Consider the following 24601-nt stretch of genomic DNA (forward strand, 5'->3'; position numbering starts at 1 on the left):
CCTCCTTCTTTTAGTAATCCTCGGCCTCCACCTCGCCGACCAGTCACACCCCGTAAATGTTATGCTTGCCTGACCATCTTCGCAATAAGTGTCCATTGATCAAATCTAGTAGGGCAAATAATGGAGCCGGTTCATCACAAGGCTGTTTTAAATGTGGGGCTTTCTCACATATCGCCAAGAATTGCCCAAATTTGAATAGCACCCCCTCCTGCTCAACTTCTGGTGCACCTTCCACCAATGCCAATAAGAATAAGTGACTAGTGGCTTCGGCTGAGTCGACTAATCCATCTTCCCGAGGCTCAGCCCCTGGTAAGCAGGTCGAAAATTCAGGGAAAATTCAGTCTTCTAATTTATCTTTTGAATGCCCCAAAGAATGTCTTAGGATTGCGGCGGATACCCCCGCACCTGTGCCTTTTCTCAAAATTGAGTTAAATAATGAGCCTATAACAGCTCTATTAGATTCAGGCAGTGTTTGTTCTATTATTTCGGCTGAATGATATTCAAAATTGAAATCTGTTTGTAAGCTTCCTGACTATTGTTTGTCTGCCGTCCAATATGTTTCGGCTAATTCATCTCCATTAGAAATTCTAGGTTCTTTAAATGTCAAAATTCGTATTTTTAAATTTACGTGGAAAGTTAAATTGTTTGTGGCCAAGCACTTGTCTTGCCCCATAATATTGGGAGCTGACTTCATTTCTCACACTGGTCTTGTGCTCGATCTTCAGAGTAGGTCGTGCACTTTCAAATTTGCGTCTAATTGTAAAATCCCATTATTGAAATGTAATTCTGCATCATGTTAATCTATTTCGCCTACCCAGGATGAGATGTTGTTAGACCTTAGACATCTACCTGAGGAGCAGGCTGATAGTATTCGCAAGTTGTGTCAGTCGTTTCCAGAGGTGTTCTCTGATACTCTTGGCGTTACTGACCTGATCGAATACAAAATTGAGGTCACGGATTCGATTCCTGTCCATTTTCCACCTTATAGGCTATCTCCACGCCGCTGGCCCCGATAATGGAAACCCTTTCTTCTGTTGTCCCTTATGTTTTGAGGAATGGTGTTCAATGTTGCCCTTCGAGGCATGATAAGACGATGAAAGTTGTCGTCCCAGCTGTTCTTGTACCTATGATCTTCAAGTACTATCATGAGACCCCATTAGGGGGGCATCTAGGCATCTTTAAAACTCGTGAAAAGATTCGTGAAAGGTTCATCTGGAAGGGTATGGACGGTGAATTCCGTGAACTAATAAAGGCTTGTAAATCTTGTTTGCTTAGTAAACCAACCATGTCCACCAAGGTAGGCCTTTTGTCTTCTCATCAAGTGTCGCGCCCTATGGAATGCCTGTATATTGATTATGTAGGACCCTTCCCCCAGTCAAAGCGGAATGCCAACAAGTTCATCTTTGTATGTGTATATGGTTTTACAAGATTTTCCTGGTTATTTCCGACTAAGCTGGCTACCGCTCAGTCCACCATTGTCCGACTCGTTGGCTGAACGGTCAGCATACTGGCCTTCGGTTCGGAGGGTCCCGGGTTCGATTCCCGGCCGGGTCGGGGATTTTAACCTTCATTGGTTAATTCCAATGGCCCGGGGGCTGGGTGTTTGTGCTGTCCCCAACATCCCTGCAACTCACACACCACACACAACACTATCCTCCACCACAATAACACGCAGTTCCCTACACATGGCAGATGCCGCCCACCCTCATCGGAGGGTCTGCCTTACAAGGGCTGCACTCGGCTAGAAATAGCCACACGAAATTAAAAAAAAAGTCCACCATTACTTGTCTAAATTCAATCTTTGCTTCTTTTGGTCCGTGTCAATATATTGTGTCTGATAATGCTAAGGCTTTCACATCTAATCTATTTCGTAAATTCTGCTTTGACCTGTCCATTTCTCATGTGACAACTTCTGCTCATTACCCTCAACCATCTGTGGCTGAACGGGTTAATCGTAACCTCAGGTCCGCGCTTATTGCCTATCATCATGAAGATCATTCTAGGTGGGACACGTCCCTGCATTGGTTAGCTTTTGCTTTGAACTCGGCTGTTCATGAATCACATAAATTTACTCCAGCTTCGTTGATGTTCAAGTTTGTTCCCAACACGCCGCTCTCTAACCTCTGGTCTCTGAGTGACATTCTACCTGAGACAATAGATCCCGATAACATTAAAGATCTTTGGAAGAAGGCTAAAGCCAATCTTAAAGTGTCTCATGAAAAAGTTAGGGAAAGATATGATCGTGGACGGAGACCCACCAATTTGAAGGTAGGTGACCAGGTGATGGTCAAAAATTTTGTTCCCGCGGGCAAGCTTGCCCCCAGATTTCATGGGCCGTGTACTATTCTAGATTTCCTTACGCCAGTTACGTTGTTATTAAGTAATCCAGCCACCGAGAGGATATTTAGGGTTCACCTGTCACAGGTGAAACCGGTGTAATTTCTGTGCTAACTTGTTTCATATAATCTTGAAAGAAATATGAAGGTTATATGTTTTGAGGGATTTCACTTTTAAGGCCTTCTGCCCTTTCAATAATATTTTTTATATTTAAGCATTTATTGTAAACCTTCCCCGATCAGTTAAACTGCCATCCTGTCCTTACCATGGCCATTACCACGCTCCCGTCTCCTGCTAACATAACACACAGTGGCTTGTATATGAAATGAATATCTCCACGCCACTGGCCCCTCAACCTCTCCACAAAGCCTGTGCCCTAAAAAAAAAGATGATGGTCCAACAAAATTCTGCCGCCGAGCTTTAATGTTTCAGTGGCCCCGCAGCAGCGCGGCGCCGTACCGCCACTGAGGTGGGGTATGGGCCCGCTCCTCTTCAGTGAGGCCAACCAGTGTATGGCGAGCCGGAGCCCTCCTCCCGGCCAAGGCTGATGTGCGGCGCACAGCCTGCAACTTGCCCGCGACCTGCATGTTCGCCGCGGGCGCGGCGTGCTTCAACTCCACGGCTCCTCTCATAGTGCGGGCGAGCAGTATCTCAGAGTACTTGAGGGGTCCGAGCGGCCTCCTCTGGACTCAAGCAGCGGCGGCTGGTCTGGCCGTCAGAGTCATCAGCAACTGATATACTTAATCAGTTACATGGACATTTAATCTCAACAATTACTACAATTTTGAATTCAACTGCAATATTTGGTGGACTTAGAAAATTTTTCTTCACTTTCAAGTATTAAACGTTTTTCCTTCTGAATTCAACTTCTACAAGCATAAAGATATTACTTCAAAAGTTACTACAAGAATTTTGAAACTGGATCCAATCATTTTAAGAAAATTTGTTGGTAAATACTTCTGCAATTAACTTCTATATCAATATCATAACTTGGACCTTATGTTGAAACAAAAGTTTATGTTCTTCTGTGTTACCCCTTGGAGGGACTTTTGGGGGGGGAGGTCTGTACTGGGTGGTACACCTCCATGTCGCTAATTCAAACTTTGCGCTGGTTGAAACTCCCCTACTGGAGGAAGCCTGAACTTTATCTACTGTGTTAATTTTCAAGTTTCTCAGAAGATGTCCCTACTTGTAAATTTCGAAGTTTCCGAACTGGGTCGTTTTCGATGTACTTTTGTTTTGCCTGTAGTAAGAAGTGTGAACATTCTCTTCTAGAGGATACTACTGAAGAACTACAATGGTGCACCCTAGTGCAAAGTGAAAGAACTATGTTTTGAAGAAATTTTGTGTTCATAAGTTTGTTCTTTGTTAAATTTCTTTCAGTTATTGTTTATGTTGGCAATATTAACCCCTTCCTTCCGCCAGGTTTGAATTTAGCCAATCCCGAATTTCTTTAATTAATTTATGACCAATCAGGTGTATTTTCTTCAACTTGGATATGTTGCTTAACCCTAGCCAATAAAATTCTTGTGGGAGGGTGTTCTCATTCCTGAAACGCCTCGAACTTTCCGCGAGGGTTTATAAACTGCTGATTTTCGGGTCTCCGTGCCACTTCAGTAACAGCTATCAGTGTGTAAATTACGTAGCAGGGGGCGTGAAGCGCCTCTTTCTTTGGGCAGCAGTTCATCCACAAGGTAATGGCCTTTTAATAACTTCTTTTCTTGCTAGCTCAGCAGTTTAATTCTCGGGGCAGGTCCGAAGCCTTTTCCATGTAACTTTCCTTTAAAATGTAAAGACACTCGGTATCAATTCTTTCTGTTTTAACTACAAATTGGGATAGAGAGTGCTTAACCCTCTCGAGCTCCCACTCATATTGCTTCCAGGTGAACTTATTTCCTCAACCGTTTCTTCTAGCGTAATGTAAATTGTCTTCTCATATAAGTCACCTCTTTAGTATGGGATTAGCCCTTGCATTAACGGCCTAGTGCCAAGTAAGTTTTAAACAAAATGTATTAGGAGTGCAGCTTCGCCTCCTCTCAAATTGGTATTGTCGAGGCCATGTAATATTTCTGTTTCTTCACTTAATAGGCCTCAGTAGGTTGGGTATCTTTGTACCCCTGTGTCTATGTCCTTGGAGGACAGCTGGAAAGTCGAGTTTGGTGTGGCCTTTGATAGGCTTAAACTTTGAGAGCGGATTGCTCTTTTGAAATTGATTTTGGGTGCCTCGTGGAGGCTTTATTTTGTAATTGGGAGCAAGTGCTCCTGAACATGATTGGGGTCTTCTGCCCCTTTGTCGAATCTTGTTTTTGGGTAAAGTTGGGCTAATTGCTCAAGAATTGTGAGTCCGGGGCTCGAAGCCCAAATCCTGTGAATACTGTAATTGTACATTTGTTGCCTTGCTACTCTGTACCTGCCATTCTTGTTATTGCTAAGAAAATATAACCTTGTTAAATTTTATCTTAACTTTAATTTCGTATTTTGAGACCTGTTCACCCCCGCACCTTCTTTCACCTCTGCAAATCCATGAAAACTCGGTAACAAAATGAATCACCATCAACAGTGTCACATGCCCTCACTCCATATGAGCACTGTGGAGAGGTTGGAATTTAATCCAGGCTTGTGGCACGCAATCTAGTGATTCGAAATTGTATACCATCAACCCCCTTACCTTGCCGGCTAACATTCTGATGGTAAAAAGTTTTTCAACAAATGGGACTCAAACCAGCTAACCACAGTGTTAGACCATGTGGAGTTCATGCCTGAATCATCATGGCCACAATTGAACTGTTTACTTTCGTGCTTATCGATGGAGATAATATGTTTTCATACCCCAGAATGGAAAAAAACATTTTATTTATTTTACTGAAAGAGCATTTTTCACTAAACAGTATGATGGTCAACATTGCATTGTTCTTATAACACATATCTGGTAACAGTGGGAAGGCAACAGAAGTCAGGATCCATGTAGTTTGAAGTCATGCTGATTGATTTAGCTGTGTACTTATGTCATCATGGCAATGAGACAATAACTTTGCTGACAGTTAAAATAGTACTAAAGTCGTGATCATCAGAAGTTTGTTGTATTTTTCTTGTAAAGAAGATGTAATAATCTATAACTGGTACCAATTGCTGCTCTTAAAACATTTCCTCAGTATCACTGTGAATGACAGACAGAATAGGGATTTTACATATGTAGTTAGACAGACAGACAGACAGACAGACAGACAGACAGACAGACAGACAGACAGACAGACAGACAGACAGACAGACAGACAGACAGACAGACAGACAGACAGACAGACAGATTCAATTGACATAGTTCATGGTGTGGGTTACTGTAGTCACGTCCTAGTTCGTGAACCATGGGCAACGGCTGAGTGGCCTAGTAAGTGGTCCTGAGAGTCGGGATACCAGTTGCTATGGAATGGGAGTGGGCCTCTTGGACATATTCTAAGTCATGGTCCTCCTTGTGCTCAGGCGGCTAGGACTATACAATCCACCGGTGGTCCATAACCTGTTAGAGGATAGATCCTCACTTGGACTATGTGCAAGTAGGATAGCATCCAGCTTCATGAATTTACCCAGCTCAGAACATTTTAAGGAAGCCTCGGACCTATGGGAGTAACAGAGTCCCACTCCCATTTGACAGGCGAGGGACTCCTTGGAAACAACTTGGCGAACGAAATGGAATTCGGTGGGGATCTATCAATATTAATGGGGCTTAGGAAGAAAGAAAGTAGAACTGGCTGAGTCAGCAAAGAGGATGCCTCTAGATGTGCTAGGAGTAAGTGATATTTGGGTAAGGGGAGATAACGGGGAAGAGATAGGAGATTATAGAGTGTACTTGATTGGTGTTAGAAAGGGAAGGGCAGAGTATGGGGTAAGGCTGCTTATCAGGAATACCATTGCATGCAACATAGTTTCTGTTAGGCACGTAAATGAGCGAATGATGTGGGTAGATTTGTCAGTTGGAGGAAATAGGACGAGAATTATCTCAGTGTATTCACCATGTGAGGGTGGATGAAGTTGACAAGTTTTATGAAGCATTGAGTGACATCGTGGTCAGGGTCAACAGCAAGGATAGAGTAGTGCTAATGAGCAATTTCAATGCAAGAGTTGAAAATAGAATTGAAGGATACGAAAAGGTGATTGGTAAATGTGGGGAAGATATGTAAGCTAATGGGAATGGGAAACATTTGCTGGACTTCTGTGCTGGTATGGGTTTAGCTGTTACGAATACATTCTTCAAGCATGAGGCTATTCACCGCTACACATGGGAGGGTAGGGGTACCAGATCCATAATAGACTATATTTTAACAGACTTAGAATTCAGGAAATCTGTTAGGAATGTACGAGTTTTCTGTGGATTTTTGATGATACAGACCCTTATCTTATCTGTAGTGAACTAAGTATTTCTAGGTCTAGGGTAGAGAAAGTGAAATCTATCTGCAAACGAATAAGGGTAGAAAATCTCCAGGATGAGGAAATTAGACAGAAGTACATGGATATGATTAGTTAGAAGTTTCGAACAGTAGAAAGTAAGCAGGTTCCGGATATAGAAAGTGAATGGGTAGCATACAGGGATGCTGTAGTAGAAACAGCAAAGGAATACCTAGAAACAACTGTGTGTAAAGATGGGAAAAGGCGAACATCTTGGTGGAATGATGAAGTGAGAGCAGCTTGTAAGCATAAAAGAAGGCTTATCAGAAATGGCTCCAAACAAGGGCCAAGGCAGACAGGGATTTGTATGTAGATGAAAAAAACAGAGCAAAACAAATAGTTATTGAATCCAAAAAGAAGTCGTGGGAATATTTTAGTAACAACCTGGAAAGGCTAGGTCAAGCAATAGGGAAACCTTTCTGGACAGTAATAAAGAATCTTAGGAAGGGAGGGGAAAAAGGAAATGAACAGTGTTTTGAGTAATTCAGGTGAACTCATAATAGATCCCAGGGAATCACTGGAGAGGTGGAGGGAATATTTTGAACGTCATCTCAATGTAAAAGGAAATCACCCTGGTGGTGTTGTGAACAGCCAAGCTCATGGGGAGGAGGAAAATGATGTTGGTGAAATTATGCTTGAGGAAGTGGAAAGGATGGTAAATAAACTCCATTGTCATAAGGCAGCAGGAATAGATGAAATTAGACCTGAAATGGTGAAGTATAGTGGGAAGGCAGGGATGAAATGGCTTCATAGAGTAGTAAAAGTAGCATGGAGTATTGGTAAGGTACCTTCAGATTGGGCAAAAGCAGTAATTGCACCTATCTATAAGCAAGGGAACAGGAAGGATTGCAACAACTATCGAGGTATCTCATTGATTAGTATACCAGTCAAAGTATTCACTGGCATCTTGGAAGGGAGGGTGAGATCAGTCGTTGAGAATCAGTGTGGTTTCAGACCACAGAGAGGCTGTCAGGATCAGATTTTCAGTATGCGCCAGGTAATTGAAAAATGCTACGAGAGAAATAGGTAGTTGTGTTTATGTTTTGTAGATCTAAAGAAAGCATCTGACAGGGTACTGGGGAAAAGTTGTTTGCCATACTGGGGGAGTATGGAATTAAAGGTAGATTATTAAAATCAATCAAAGGCATTTATGTTGACAATTGGGCTTCAGTGCAAAGTGACAGTAGAATGAGTTCTTGGTTCAGGGTACTTACAGGGGTTAGACAAGTCTGTAATCTTTCACCTTTGCTGTTCGTAGTTTACATGGATCATCTACTGAAAGGTATAAAATGGCAGGGAGGGATTCAGTTAGGTGGAAATGTAGTAAGCAGTCTGGCCTATGTTGACGACTTGGTCTTAATGGCAGATTGTGCCGAAAGCCTGCAGTATGGTATGATAATTAGCCTTTCGAAGACTAACTTGATTGAAATAATAACATTAAGTTATTTATTAGACCACCTAATCAATACAAAATCGTCTTGAATGATTTACATAAATTTGTTAGCTAATAGTGGTACATGTTTCGCCTTCCCTGAAGGCATCATCAGCCATAGTCTTAACCTTAAATTAAAAATAAGCGTCTAAATAACATGTAGTAATGAAATGAATTTTAAAATCTTGAAGAGATTTGAAGTAAAATAACATTAAAAATAACAATGATGGTTTGATAATACAGTGTGATGAGATATAATAGTGGAAGTATTAACAAAATTAACATTAGAAGGCTGCTAAAATAAGTACAATGGATAAAACAACAGATTGTTATATAACAAGTAGTAAGATTACATAAAAGTAAAGATGATAGTCTGGCGGTTATAATTAGACGATGGCGAAAAATCGTATATAATCAAAGTAAAGAAGAGAGAATAAAAGTCAAAGATAGTCGAGAGATCCGAAGTTAATCATGATCTTGAAGATAAAAGACGAAAGTCAGATGCATATGGTGAAGTTGTAGAACACGTTGAGGATATGAAGTTGGTGAATAGAAGTTGAAGGACAGTTTCAAATAGGATCACTATGGACCATCTCAAAATTTGAAGTGATGTTCAAATGTTGTAAATTGTGAGTTTGTGTTGAAAAAGCATATAAAAGTGGAATCTGTAAAAGGAAGCAAGAAACGTAGAGTTAATTGTGTGAAAAGATATTTGAAAATATTGAAGTAGAATCGTGTGCACTTACCATTTGACGGTGACAAAGATAGCTTGTAACATTATGAGTTAGAAGTATTTGCAACAGTAGACTTCTTGCTACGTGTGTTATAACTGAAGTTTTGTGCTGGAGGGGGATCTGTTTGCGTTGACGTAACTATTGGAGGGGGGCTGCTATTGGTGGGAGGGAAGGAAGAGAGTGTATTACTGCGCGTGTTGTAACGGTGTAAGGCTATTGGAGGGAGCGATGTAACGGTGGGTGTGGCTATGGGTTTATTGGTTGTATTTGAATTAGAGGTACTAGCGGCGGGGGGATGGGAGGGGGGTATATTAGCTGTAGGGGAGGTGGGAACTCTAATTGATGTGAGGTTGAAGATTTTTAAGAATTTGTTGGTGAGGGAAGTTGATTCTCGTAATAAAATAAGAATCTGTTCATACAAGGGGCTTTTTTTATCAATAGTGTCATTTAGATTCTTATCTTTATTAAAATGTTGGTCGAGGAAAATAAATAAGTTTTCATATTCTGTCATGAGTTTGCTTTTATCGACTCTTTTTAGGATATGGAGGTCTTGTTCTATTGTGGTGAATTTATGCCCGGTGTCCCTCATATGGTTGGCCATTGCGGATAATTTGTTGTGTCTTTGGGCATTGTAATGCTCGGCGTATCTGGTAGAGAAGCTGCGGCCAGTTTGGCCAACATAAGAAAAATTACATGTAGAGCAATTCAATCTGTATATTCCTGATCCAGAGTAACTATTGTCTGTGATGTTAATAGAGTTGTGATTGAAGAATAAATTACGGTTGGTGTTTTTTGTTGTGTAGGCTATTTTTATTTCGTGCTTCATTAATGAATTGGTTATTGGGTAAATGCTATGGTTAGTGAACGTGAATTTAGCGTATTTTGGTTTGACGGGTTTCAATGGAGTTAAATTGGTAGCTAGTTTCAGTTTGGTTTTATTGATGATTTTATGCTATTTCCTTGATGAATAGTAATTCTTTCTTTAAATTAATAGAGGACATAGGGATCTTTAATGCTCTATATATTAAACTGTGATAAGTGGCTTTTTTATGTGAGTTGGGATGTAAAGAATGATTGTTGGAGAAAAGGTGGGTTTTCTGTATATTTGGAAGTCGAATTTGTTCAATGCTCGTGTGATTTTGATATCTAAGAAGTTCAAGGAGTTATTGAACTCATCTTCTTTAGTGAATTTAATATTATTATCTAAGTTGTTGAGAAATGATAGTATGTTATTGCTGTTGTTGATTTGTTTATCAATGATAGCTATGGTATCATCAACATAGCGATGCCAAAGACAGAGTCCGTTGATGTTATTAATAATCTTATTATGTTCGAGATTATCTAAGTATATATCGGCTAGTATTCCAGATAACGGGTCTCCCATCGCTAGACCTTCTTGTTTGTAAATTTTCTTATTGAAGGTAAAATAGTTGTTGTCTAAAACGAAATTAAGTAATTTTAACCATTCATCAATTTCGATTTTACTCAATGTGCTATGTTTCAACAGATTGTTTTTTATGATGTTAATAGTATTGTTGATAGGGATATTAGTGTACATGTTGGTGATGTCAAAAGAACATAAAACGTGGTTTGGTTGTAGACTGAACTTATTTAGGGAATTACAAAGTTCGATCGAGTTCTTTATGGGGTTGGAGTTGTGAAATTTGAAGTGTTTTTTTAGGAATTTGTGTAGGAATTGAGAGGTTTTATAGGTAGGACTATTGATACTATTAATTATAGGCCGAATGGGGACATCATTTTTATGAATTTTGGGCAGTGATCTGACTGTAGGTAATTTAGGGTTCATTACAGTTAATTTCTGATAATCTTGATCATTTAAAATGAAGTTAGAATTTTTAGGCAGGTTCTTTAAGTTACGCTGTATTTTGTTTGTTGGATCTTTGTTAATTAAGGTATAGGTATTGTCTGAAAAAAAAGTTTCAGTTTTATTGATGTAATCTTGTTTGTTCATTATTACTATGGTGTTGCCCTTATCTGCTTTTGTAATTACTACGTTATTGTTATGGATTTTGGATTTCAGGTTTAGAATTTGTTTCGAGATGTTGTAGTTATTATTAGATGTTATCTCATTAATCAAAGTTGGGAGTTTCTTTTTTACTTCATATCGTATGTCATTCTGTTTATCAATTGGGATTTGTTTATCGATATTAGTTTCGGTTTCAGCGATGGTAGTGATGATGTCTTCTGCCTTTTTGTGATTAGGCCAATTATGTTTGATGCCTTTATCTAATAGATTTAATTCTTGGTTAGAGAAGGTTGCATTAGATAGGTTGATTGTAGTGGGAATGTTAGTCAAATGGGAAGGGGACACTTTGTTGTTTGTATTTTGGTCAGGAGTTTTACATTTGTTTTCTTGAAGACAAAGAAATTTATGGTTTAGGGTTTTCTGTTTCTTGTCTAATACGTAAGATAGTTTGAGGTCAGTGTACCTTAACAATGAGATATGAGGCATAGAATTAAATGAGGTCACAGCACTAGTTGCAAATAGAGGATTGTGGCAACGTTTAGTAAATTCACAGAGGCTTGCAGACTGAACGCTGAAAGGCATAACAGTCTATAATGATCATGTATGTATGTACTCAGTGGACTCCATTTTTAAACAGGACTGACCGTTTAAGCAGGTTATTAACATTTATGGGTCCCAGGTATACATTTTCCTGTGACTTGGTTCAGTTTTCTTTTGCTGAATGGTCCCCTTATGAGACAGCTTGACAGTAAGTAGTCTATTTCTTAACTGAAAGTATCAGCTATAAGCTTGCCAAATTTTAGCCTGGTAGGCCAAGCAGTTTTTACATTAAAGGAAGAAAAAAGACAGACAGACCAACATTCAGATTTATACATTAGCAAAGATCAGGATTACTTACCTAGAGCACCGAGACGATGATTAAATGTCACAAGTACAACATCCTTGTCAAGTAAATTGTCTGGTCCATACATATCTGCATCACCTGATCCGAAGGTGAAGCCTCCAGCATGAATGAGCACCACCACATCCCATACGACTGTGCCAACAATACTGTCATTGACAGGCAGCTAAGTGTACAGTACAAACCAATATGTTAGTAGTTTCAGCAACCCAGTATTATGGTATTTGTTTTACATTGCATCAGCACAGGCAGGTCTTATGGTGACAATGGGATAGGAAGGGAGCAACCATGGACTTAAATAAGGTACAGCCCCAGTATTTGTCTGTTGTAAAAATGGTGAAGCCGTGGAAAACCATCTTCAGAGCTGCTGACAGTGGGGTTCGAACCCACAATCTCCCAAATGCAAGCCAACAGCTACATGACTCAAACGGTGTAGTCAACTTGCTCAGTCCAGCCAGCATTAGAAAGATATCAGAACATATCAGTAATAAAAAGTGTAGATAGTTTGGCTATAATTGGCAAGATGTTCTTAATATACCTTTATGACAAAGGGAACCATTTCAGTTATTTTTTAAGTAAAAAATGTATGTTACAGCCTCATTCCATTTGCATTAGAAAACATGCCTTGTGATATGGTCTTCCAAGCCATGATGCTCTTTATTGAATTTATACAAGGTGTTACATTGCTAACAAAATGACTCTTCAGTGCTGTTAATATAATACACTGCTATGCAAAACTTAAGGACAAAAGTAACGTTTGCATGTTGTGTCACTGCCAAGTAACATAGCTCAATGAAACTTATAATAATAATGTTATAAAAATGTTTTAATGCAGCCAATGGCCATAAAACAAAAATACAATGACATATATATATATATCCACACCTGTTTAGTTCAGATGAAGATCACTATCAGTCTTTCACAAATTCATTAATTGAACACTTTCTCTCGGAGCATTCCTGTATATGATATCGCCCGCAGATTTGACCACAGAGCTTGCACACACACTGATCACTTGGGTCATGGAATTTCTTCTCTGAGCACAACTTAAAATGGAAACCATGGACCGCCATTCTTGTAGCGATGTGGCGCAGCTGGTAATTTGTACCCAATCACCTTCTGTCCATCATGGCCTCGGTAGTGTAGAAGGAATCCCAAATTTCCATTTTCTTGGCTTTCAGATCTTGTAGAAGCTTCTCGTATGCTGCATTAACTGGCAGTATCAGCTCATGCCGAAAGTCCTCTATCAGGTACGTTTCCCTCATTAGCTCTTATACCAAACGTGATCTGGTTGTCTTTGATACTTCCAGGACCCTTTTGAAGTAGCGAGCCTTGATTTTCTCCAGTTCCTTCAGTTGTTTATAAGTAAGGTACTCTCCTATGAGTTCAAGACCATATGTCAGCACCGGTATTACCTTTGCCTTAAATAGCTGCAATAAGGGTAATATTCTTTATGTCGTTCATTGCTCTGATCGCAGCAACCATCCTGGATCTGATGTGTATTCGGAAGCAATGCCCACTTGTTTGCAGAGTTAGTCCTAGATATTTGAAATTATTTACTCTTCTTAGATGCGATCCTCTACACATTATTTGGTCAGCCTCCGCGAATTTACCACCCTTTCTGAAAATCATCATTTCTGTTTTGTCCTCGTTTATGCAGATTTCATTTTCTTCTGCCCATTCCATGAGTAAGTCCATAGCTCATTGCAGTACATCGATATTCTCTGAAGCAATTGCCATGTCATCCGCGTAGATATACATTTTCGCATTCGTGCTTTCTTTTATCTTTACCCCTACATAGCATGTGAAGGCGTTAAACAAGATTGGGCTCAGTGGATTTCCTTGGAGGACACCTATTTTCTGTGGTATCCACTCTGATATGTCTATCCCATCATCCATTTGTACATAATTTTCCGCGAATATATTTGATATAACCGTTGTCACGTTAGATCTTCCAGTCAATTTCTCCAGTTTCTTGACTAGGATCTCCCTGTTCACTAAATTGAAAGCCTTTGAGTAGTCTACAAATATCATGTAGAGTTTTCCTCCTGGTGTTTCCAATGTTCCATTCCTCCACCAGCATGGTTGTCAAGTGCTGGATGGTCGTTGGTGCATGTGGAGGTGCTGCAATACGTCTGCCCAACATGTCCCACTCGTGCTCGATGGAATTTAAGTTGCGGGAATGGGCAGGCCTGTCCATTCGCCAAATATAATCTTGTTCCAAGAGCTCCTCCACCTGTGCTGTTCAAAGAGGTTGTACATTGTTATCCAACAAAAAGAAGTGAGGCCCGAATGCACCCCTGGATAGATGCCCATGGGGAAGGAGCACACTGTCACAATAACGTTGACCGGTAAGTTTACCCGTTTCAAAGATTTGGAGGTCGGTATGCCTATGCAACATTATACCTCCCCACACCATAACACTTGGACCACCAAAATTATCATGTTCGACAACATTCCTGGATGCATTCCCACCTCTTGCCAGATCAGTGTACATCTAGAATCACTACTCAGACTGAATCTGCTTTCATATGAGAAGAGCAAGCAACACCACTCCTCATCGGTCCAGACCTGATGCTCTTGGCACCATTGCAAACGGTGCTGCCGCTGTGTAGGTGTCAACAGAACACAATGTAATGGTTGTTGGGCAGACAGACCCCCCTATGCAGTCACTGTGCAACTATGGACTCTGAGATTGGGAGCCTTGCAGTCCTGTTAAGTTTGGTTGCAATTGCACCCGCTATTTGACGTCAGTCTCTTCTTGACTGTTGCACAATGTAGCGATCATCTACTGGTGTAGCTGACGATGGTTGACCCCCTCCTCTGCTTCTGGCAGCAGTGCCTGTGGTTTAGTATCCTCTCAATACACATGAAACAATGCTGTGAGCAATACAAAACTCCTGGGCTACACTCGTCACACTTTGTCCTGTTTTCAGTTTCCCGATGATTCTTCCCCATGTGAAGTCATTCAAATGTTGTCTCCGGGCCATGTTGTAATGAATAACACCACCAAAGTGCACCATAACAGCTCGCTAAATGACTAACACTGTCTTGTCCCGTTCCTTCAACTGTCTCGTTTTGTGAGGGCAAACCCATTAGGCGCTATAGTCACGCCGACCTCATGCCAGGTTTCTATGCTTGTGTGGTAGACTTCTGGCAATATGTTACTGCACTTTCATTCATTTCCACTGAGTAGCTGATATATTAAGTGGTTTTATCTATCTCATCCTTAAATTTTGCACTGCAGTGTATTATATTTGCTACATCTTTCATTCAGACAGCTCCACAAATATCCTTGTCAGTTTCCTGTTCCAAATACTGAAATCATGAACTCATAGCTGAACCAGGACAAGGAATCAAGTTATGGACCTCCCAGACAGCAGCTTGCTACTTTAAACATGAGTTGAAGGAAGTGAGATTATCTTAGCAAGATGGAAAGAAAGAAAGCAAGAAAGAAAGAAAGAAAGAAAGAAAATAAATAAATATTAAATTGATGTTGCAGATTCCCCGCCCCCCTAACCTGATATTTAAACAGAACTGAGGTTAAGTTACCTTTATTTTTATCATCTTCGCACAACGCTGTGCCCAACTAAGGAGCACGATTGAACTTATTGAATTTGCTTTCTCTTCCCAGAATCTCTTCATCCCCTCATTATGATTTTTCTCTCTTTCCTTCATCCATGCAGTGTTGGTTATCAACTTGGGCTTTTCAGAAAAATGATGTTTGTTCACCAACATTCTAAAGCTAAGCCTGACCCATATAATTTTGTCTGTTATGTTGATTTCTTGAAGGTCTTTTTCGATTTCAATCACCCAATTATTCTTGACTTTTAGCGAGGAAGCATGATTAAATATCATTTTAGTAAGTCTTTCAGTGTCCTTTCTTTGAATATCTCCATAAAATTTCAATCATCTTTTTCTAAAAGTGTCTGATATTTTTTTGGTTCATGGTGTGGTTTTCTGTAGTTATCTCCTAGTTTGTGAATCATGGGGGGCCAGTGAGTGGCATGGTAAGTGGTCTTGAGAGTTGGGATACCAGTTGGTATGGAATAGGAGTGGGCATCTCAGATATACTCTGAGTCATGGCCTTCCTTGTGCTCAGGCAGCTATAAAATTATACAATTCACCAGCGGTCCCTAACTTGTTAGAGGAAAGATCCTCACTGTGACTATGTGTAAGTATGGTAGCATCCTACTTCACAGAATTTTTACCAAACACGTTTAGAACGTTTTAAGCAAGCCTCGGATCTATGCAAGTAATGGAGCCCCACATTCATTTAACAGGCGAGGGACTCCTTGGAAATAACTTAGCAAATGAAATGGAATTTAATGGGGAGCTATCAACATTAATAGGGCTTATAAAAGAAAAAAAAGTAGAACTGGCTGAATCAGCAAACAGGTTTTGTCAGGATATGTTTGGAGTTAATGATATTCGGATAAGGGGAGAAAGAGGAGATTATAAAGTGTTTTTGATGGGTGTTTAAAAAGGGAAGGGCAGAGTGTGGGGCAGTTGGAGGAATTGGGATGAGAGTTGTCTCAGTCTATTCACCATGTGGTGGTGAAGATGGGGAGAAAATTAATAAGTTTCATGAAGCAATGAGTGACATAATAGTCAGGGTCAACAGCAAGGATAGGATTGCTAATAGGTGATTGCAATGGGTAAATGTGAAGAAGATATGGAAGCTAATAGGAATGGTAAGTATTTACTGGTAAGGTGTGGTTACTCGGTTCCTAACATCGAGGTCATTGGCCCATTAGCGATTATGAATACATTTTTCAGGCATAAGCCTATTTCACCACTACATATGGGAGGGTAGGGGAATCGGATCCATAATAAACTCTATCATAAGCAACTTTGAATTCAGGAAATCTGTAAGGAATGTGCGTGTATTCCAGAGATTTTTGTTATGGTACTGACCACTGTCTAATCTGTAGTGAACTAAGTATCTCTAGGCCTAGGATAGAGGAAGTAAAATGTATCTGCAGACAGAATATGGGTAGAAAATCTTGAGGATGAGGTAATTAGACAGGAGTACATGGACATTATTAGTGAAAAGTTCTAAATAATGCATATTCAGGGTATAGAAAGAGAGTGAGTGGCATGCAAGGATGCTGTAGTAGAAGCAGCAAGGGAATACTTAGGAACGACTGTGTGTAAAGATTGGAAAAAACAAACATCTTAATGGAATGGTGAAGTCAGAGCAGCTTGTAAATATAAAAAGGAAGGTTTATGAGAATTGGCTTCAAATAAGGACTACTGGGCGAGTTAGCCATGCAATTAGGGGCGCGTGGCTGTGAGCTTGCATCCAGGAGATAGTGGGTTTGAATCCCACTGTTGGTAACCCTGAAGATGGTTTTCTGTGGTTTCCCATTTTCACACCAGGCAAATGCTGGGGCTGTATCTTAATTAAGGCCATGGCCGCTTCCTTCCAACTCCTAGGCCTTTCCTATCCCATTGTCACCATAAAACCTATCCATGTCAGTGTGACGTAAAGCCACTAGCAAAAAAAAAAAAAAAAAAAAAGAAAAGAGGACTGATATGATACCACTGTCTCACTGCAATATGTAAACTTGAACATTTCACTATCTATCGATCAATACCATGATATAATTTTATCTTACATAACATTTCATGCATTTCACCATTTTATATACATGTTATCACATTACACATTTTGCTCATTTGATCAATTTTGTCAATTTACGACAAAGTGTTGTCCCTGGATATCAACATATAAAAAGTGTACCTTATTTAGGCTGATGATGACCCACACAGGGTCGAAACTAGTACCGTAATATACTGTAATGTATACATAGGCATTACAATTATTGTATAGTATTGAGTAGGTGGATTAAAACTTTGTCAAATTAAGTTATATGTACTCTTAATTCAATATGGAACCAATAATTAAATTCATAACCTTGGATGGTAGTTTTGGTATTCAAGATAAACTCTCAAAGCTCAAGACTTATAGAATTATTTCTCCTTGTAAACTAGGGAACTTTCTATTATTTCCACATTCCAAAGAATTCATTGCATGTCCTGAAATACTGTCTAATTTTCTTTGCACATACGAACCAAAATATTTTGTTAGTAATACCACCCAGAAACGTATATATGGAAAAGTACTCACCCTAGTTGTGTATACATTGAGAAAGAGACAATCTTCATCCCCTTCATATTTTCTCTCAGGATAACTTAGTTGTGGACAGCGATTACCTTCTCTAGTTGCATCACGCACTTTTGACCAAGGCTCGGGACGCCTAGGATACTGAAAGATATGCAGGTATTTAGTACTAATAATTTTTATTAACCAACTTCACTTAAAGGAAACAAGTTAATATTATGAATGTAAAGCAGAAGATAACAGATGTTAAGCATCTGACTTCAAAAGAATATATAATTAACATGTGCAATGTGTTTTGAATTTTAACACTAAAATATTAATTTATAAATCAAAAACATGATACCTTATGGCAGAAAGACATTGTGGGCACTTCATTAAATAATGTTGTGATTAATAAATGTGGAAAAGTGATCCTTCCACAATTTTTGACTGTATTATACAGCTTTCCTTATAATTATTAATATCGTAACTTTTAGTGAAAATGTGTTTCCAATTTGGCATACATATGTAAGTGAATATCTTATTTTAATGTTACATATGAAAACAACAAATCTCAGAGCTCTTCAGAATAACTGTGGACTAGCAGACAATTATCATGAACATTACCTATTTGTGAGGTTGAAAATGTATTTTATTGCCTAACAAATAATGAGAACAAAATGCTACAAGAGAGGTCCTAAATACTGTACATTTATTATTACTTGAGCATCTTAACTCAGACTAAACAATACAGCAAAGAAGCTACACCATTAGGAAATATGAAGTTTGATTCTTAGTGCTAATAAAATCTATTGTACTTACATGAAGGGCAGCTGAATAAAAATGGACCACCTGTCAAAAAATATAGTAGAATATTTCATACTTCAAAAGTAATTATCAGAACTGTTCATTTATGTCACTGGGTACTGAGATGTTCAAACCCCTTCTTGAAAAAGCTGGTGGGTTTTCAGTGGAACCACATCTGTACCCAGTCACACCTTAAGATCCAATGCAAACCGATCTCCACAAATGTCTTTCTTCAGTTCTCAAAAGAACGTAAAAATCACATGGATAGAGATCTGTGCTTTAGAGAGATTGTAGAAAAGTTTCCCACCCAAATCTCTGAAGAGTATCCTCACAGAGTCGGCAGTATAGGAGGTGATGTCATGATGAACGATAATGCCATTCCATGCAATGCCAAAGTCTTTTGGTTTTATGGTGTGACTCAGTTTCTGCAACATGTCTTCATAATGCTGTGCATTAATTGTGGCCCCAGGCTTGAGCTGAAGAAAGGCATTCATGGACATCAGTTTGCACCAGATGATGTATGTGACTGGGTATAGATGTGGTTCTATCGACAGCTCACCAACTTTTTCAAAAACATGATTGACCATCTCATCACCCAGTAGGATAAATTTCCTAACAGTTCTTTTGAGGTACAAAATCTTCTAGTATACCTTTTGGGTAGTAGTAGTAGTAGTAGTAGTAGTAGTAGTAGTAGTAGTAGTAGTAAGAAGAAGAAGAAGAGTTCTAGACCCAGAACTCATAGGCAAAGAATGTAGACTCAGAAACAATCAGAAAAGCAAGTACTGCACAGCCATTCACAGTGACATTAGAAAATACAGTTTTAAAACTAGCAAATTGGCCATGCGAATAGGGGTATGCACCTGTGAGCTTGCATTTGGGAGATAGTGGGTTCTAATCCCACTATCGGCAGCCATGAAGATGGTTTTCCATGGTTTCCCATTTTCACACCAGGCACTGTACTTAATTAAGGCCACGGCCACTTCCTTCCCACTCCTAGCCCTTTCCTATATCATCGTCGCCATAAGTCCTACCTGTGCCAGTGGGACGTAAAGCCAATTGTAAAAAAAACTTTATGGAAGAATCAAAAGAATGAACTTTTACAGATTCACAAAACAAACAACTTGAGTCCATGAAAACAAGAAATGAAATGAAATGTCGTATGGCTTTTAGTGCCGGGATATCCCAGGACGGGTTTGGCTCGCCAGGTGCACGCCGTTCTATTTGACACCCGTAGGTGACCTGCGCATCGTGATGAGGATGAAATGATGATGAAGACAACACATACACCCAGCCCCAGTGCCACTGGAGTTAACCAATAAAGGTTAAAATTCCCGACCCGGCCGGGAATCGAACCCGGGGCCCTCTGAACTGAAGGCCAGTATGCTGACCGTTCAGCCAACGAGTCGGAGATGAAAACAAGAATAAATGATAACAGACACTATAAAATGGATTGGCAAAATCACTACCAAACCAAACCCCATGGCACTACAGCTCTCGAAGGGCCTTGGCCTACCAAGCGACCGCTGCTCAGCCCAAAGGCCTGCAGATTATGAGGTGTTGTGTGGTCAGCACGACAAATCCTCTCGGCCATTATTCTTGGCTTTCTAGACCGGGGCCGCTATCTCACCGTCAGATAGCTCCTCAATTCTAATCACGTAGGCTGAGTGGACCTTGAACCAGCCCTCAGGTCCAGGTAAAAATCCCTGACCTGGCCAGGAATCGAACCCAGGGCCTCCGGATAAGAGGCAGGCATGCTACCCCTTCACCACAGGGCGGGCAAAATCACTACCACTCAAAATGGCAAGAATCACATGCAAAATAGGGAGATCTCAAGTAGCAAGTTGACCAAGGAGACAAACCAAAAAGAAAGCAACTGCAACAGCTTAGACCAAAGAGACAAACAAAGCCTACAGTAAAAGAATTTTTAAAATATGGGCATAAAAGAAGGCAAATAAACACCTCTGAGTACTTTCCATAGTCTCAAATGGACTTATTTTCAACTAATAATAATGACAACCTAAGAATGAAAAGCAAGGTTGCAGATTTTCATGGCTATTGATACCATGATTATAGTTGCAGAATCTCTAGTTTCAATTGGAATCTATACTACATGAACATGACTTTTCATTTCAAAAGTACCTCTTGCATTGACTGGGATTCAAATTGCAACTGCAATACTAAGAAGCTATTTGGGTATAATTCCCCAACAGCAAGCTATTGCTAAACTTTCAACTAGCACAGCTGTAACAAAAAGAATGTCTCCTGTTTGTTCATCTGCATTTTAAATTCTGGTGTGAGAGCTATCATCTAGCACAGTATGTATGTTGTATGTTGGGTATTCAGCCGAAGACTGGTTGGATCCTCAACAGGTTCACCATTAGCTGTCATAGATGGCCTAGGTGTCACCGAAGAGGTGTACTAGGGAAATGAGGAGTGAGGTAGTTTCCAATTGCTTTCCTCACTGACCCAGAAGTTGCTATTGCACATCAGTTTGTCAAGCCCACTGAAATGCGTGCACCAACGGACCCTATGAGCGACATTTTTACACCATTCATAGCAGGGACTGGCTGCATAAGGAATGGCATTACTAGCGTCACTCATACATGAGCCACTTTCATATTGTCAAAGCCAAGTATAAGACTGAGACAGGTCAATGAAAGTAACAATTTTACTCTAGCTCCTACCAGAAGACTGTAAACACTACAACTTGCCACCAAAGGCCTATCTGGCACAGCTGTAACAAAAAGAATGTCTCCTGTTTGTTCATCTGCATTTTAAATTCTGATGTGAGAGCTATCATCCCAAATATAGTGTTTATACATGGATACCCGTACCACGCACATAGAGAATGCTTGGATTTTTTTAAACCTTATACACAGTGTTACAGATTTCACAATAATGCAGGTTGTTATTAACAATTTGCGTACTCCAAATATCACAGAATGAATACCACAGTGCTCGCATGGCACCAAGCAAGCTGGCTGCAGCTATGGGCTATGCAGCTGTAAGCTTGCAGTCGGGAGATGGTGGATTCAAACCCCACTGTCAGCAGTACTGAAGATGGTTTTTTGCAGTTTCCTACGGTATATTCATACTAGGCAGATGCTGGGTCTGTACCTTAAATAAAGCCAAAGCTGCTTCCTATCCCAACATCAAAAACCTCTATGTGTTAGTGTAACATTAAACCACCACAAGAAAAAAAAGAGAGAGAGACCGTGTTCACATACTATAGTTACATACCAATAAAATTATAATAAGTTAATATAATTTTGTTGAGCCTCCGTGGCTCAGGCGGCAATGCGTCGGCCTCTCACCGCTGGGTTCCGTGGTTCAAATCCCGGTCACTCCATGTGAGATTTGTGCTGGACAAAGCGGAGGTGGGACAGGATTTTCTCCAGGTACTCCAGTTTTCTCTGTCATATTTCATTCCAGCAGCACTCTCCAATATAATTTCATTTCATCTCTCATTCATTAATCATTGCCCTAGAAGAGTGTGATGGGCTTCGGCAGCCGGCACAATTCCTATCCTCGCCGCTAGATGGGGGCTTCATTCATTCTATTCCTGACCCATCAGAATGACTGTAAACAGGCTGTGGATTTTCATTCAATATTATTTTGTTGCACCTTGCATAATGGTATCAATTCCTAGATCACCTTGCAGAAAATAACAAACAATAATGTGGTAAATGTATTCTGAATTTCAGTTATTTTATAAATGTAAAGAAAAAACTTTTATGAAATAATATATATTGGTTATGGTGCTCTTTTTCTTTGTGGCAGCCTGCGAATGTTGTAGGAAGACTGCTAAATAAACGGTGTCTCTATTTCAAGTAAAACAGAAGCCCCTTCTCACATGTGGAGAGATTTTTCTCTTTTGTTGTGGAATATATTGGTTCAATATTATGCCAAGCATCTGTAAACCATTAGCTTGATTAATTTATATCCAGAAAAACCAAATATCAAGCATTTATCAGTTTAATTTTAACTCAGATCACCTGTTTACATCATGCAATCACTCGCTGTCATGAATCCTACCTTGTTCCGATAGCTTCATATAGTAGCATTAAATTTTGTGTATTTAATCATGTCAGAAATATATAACATCAAAGATATCAAAATAAAATGAAGTACATCCAAAAACTGGTACTACAAGCATATTATTTCTAGAAAGTAGCACTGAATGCAGTTCAACAATTATACTTTTCTATTCTACATCACTGTTAAAATAAGGTTTTACCACCCTTTCCCCTTTTTCTCCCGTACTTTCAAGCACATCACCTAACATGTACTGATTACTGTCTTCTACATGTACATACGAGATTATGAAAAAGTAGATTCTAGTACCCATACAAGACATGAGGTATTTTACAAATTCACTGTTAATGTTCATAACTTTAAAAAAAAAAAAATTAAGATCATACCTGAAATCTTAAATTTCCTACAGGTGCCTTTGAATATGGAATCCCAAGATATGCATAAACAGTTTTACCCTGTCGAGACTGTATGATTTTCCCTCTAACAGGTCCATCTGTTGTATTTATTACAGGAGCATATGAAGTATAATCTTTATGATCTGTCTCAGAACAGTCAGTTAGACATATAAAAAATGCTATAGAAACAAGAAAATAAATAGCATTAGTTTGCTGCTCAGAACTCCTCATTGTCCACCTGATGAAGATTAAGATGCTTCTATTACAGTTTTAGGCCACTGTTATCTTATCACTTCAGCAGAAATTGATAATGAAGTTGGGATTATAGATAGAAGCAAATCCCAACCTTCTTATCATATTCTTCTTTTTGTTTTCTTTATCCAGTTTAAAGTTCTCTTCTTGTAGAATAGAATGGTAATTTCAGTATACATAGAATTTGTTGTTTTATTGTCAATGGTAATATAGTTGACTCTCAGACAGTGAATTTAGTACATCCTGCACCTTAATAGAAATGGAACTTCTAAGTTTAGTGAACTTCTAAACAGAATGCTCTCAGGAAACTAATTAAGAAAATAAGGGGTGTTGTAAATTCCTAAGGTCAAAATTTAAGTGATAAAGAAAATTGTTTAGAAAGTACAACCCACATCAGTAATAAAATACAGCATGTGGATATGGACTTAATTCACAGTGGTAAAATGCAAAATCTTAGGAAGACACCAAAAGGCATCAATAAAAAGATTAACTGAAAACTTTAGAGGATATTATCAAAACGTCAATGGATTTTGAAGCAATGTAACTCAGAATTTCTTCATGTTTAGCTGACTGTGACTTTATGATATTAACTGAAACAAACTAATATTGCTATTGTTTTTACATCCCACTAACTACTTTTTGATGGTCTGCTGAGAAAACAAACTTATATGAGGAAATTATTGATGAGGAACTAGAACTGGAGGCATATTCGATTTTCAGATGCAATAGACCTTCTCTAACAAGCATGAAAGCATTCCATGGTAGTGTAATGATCTGTATTAGTAAGAGGTTTAAACCTACTCTGATACCATGCAATAGCACAGTTATCTGATCCTGTAATGATTAAGAAAGGGATCCCACAGGGCAGAATTAGTGAACCTTTATGTTTTCTTATATATATAAATGACATGAGTGAAGGACTGGAGTCAGAGATTTGTGTATGATGTTTTATATATTTAATAGCCAAGTACCACTCACTGATAATGAGATCTCCAGATCCAAAAGACCTAAAAAGCTGAAATTAGGAACAGAGGTACATCTTGTGCCCTGGAGGTGCACTAAGAAAGAGTATTTCAAAATTCACCTTCTGTCCTAGATTTAGGCCCTTCCCAATAGCATAGGCTAATATAGGCAAAAACTGAATTTGTCATACAAGGAACGGACAAAGCTCATTT

At 39.3% G+C, this 24601-nt stretch overlaps 1 protein-coding gene across 1 annotated transcript in view; it reads right to left on the reverse strand.

Moving 5' to 3' along the window:
• Nucleotides 1–23422, reverse strand: part of LOC136876222 (esterase E4) — a 118778-nt gene extending 95356 nt beyond the window's left edge. The window contains exons 1-3 of the mRNA XM_067149990.2: nucleotides 23166–23422; nucleotides 17965–18102; nucleotides 11829–11997 (exon numbers count right to left, since the gene is read on the reverse strand). Of these exons, the coding sequence (XP_067006091.1) occupies nucleotides 11829–11997; nucleotides 17965–18102; nucleotides 23166–23405 (547 nt within the window). The 5' untranslated portion in view covers nucleotides 23406–23422. The remainder of the gene's footprint in view (nucleotides 1–11828; nucleotides 11998–17964; nucleotides 18103–23165) is intronic.
• Between the last annotated feature and the right edge of the window lie 1179 nt (nucleotides 23423–24601).

The sequence above is a fragment of the Anabrus simplex genome, chromosome 6 (assembly GCF_040414725.1).
Source record: "Anabrus simplex isolate iqAnaSimp1 chromosome 6, ASM4041472v1, whole genome shotgun sequence".
Taxonomy (NCBI): Eukaryota; Metazoa; Arthropoda; class Insecta; order Orthoptera; family Tettigoniidae; genus Anabrus; species Anabrus simplex.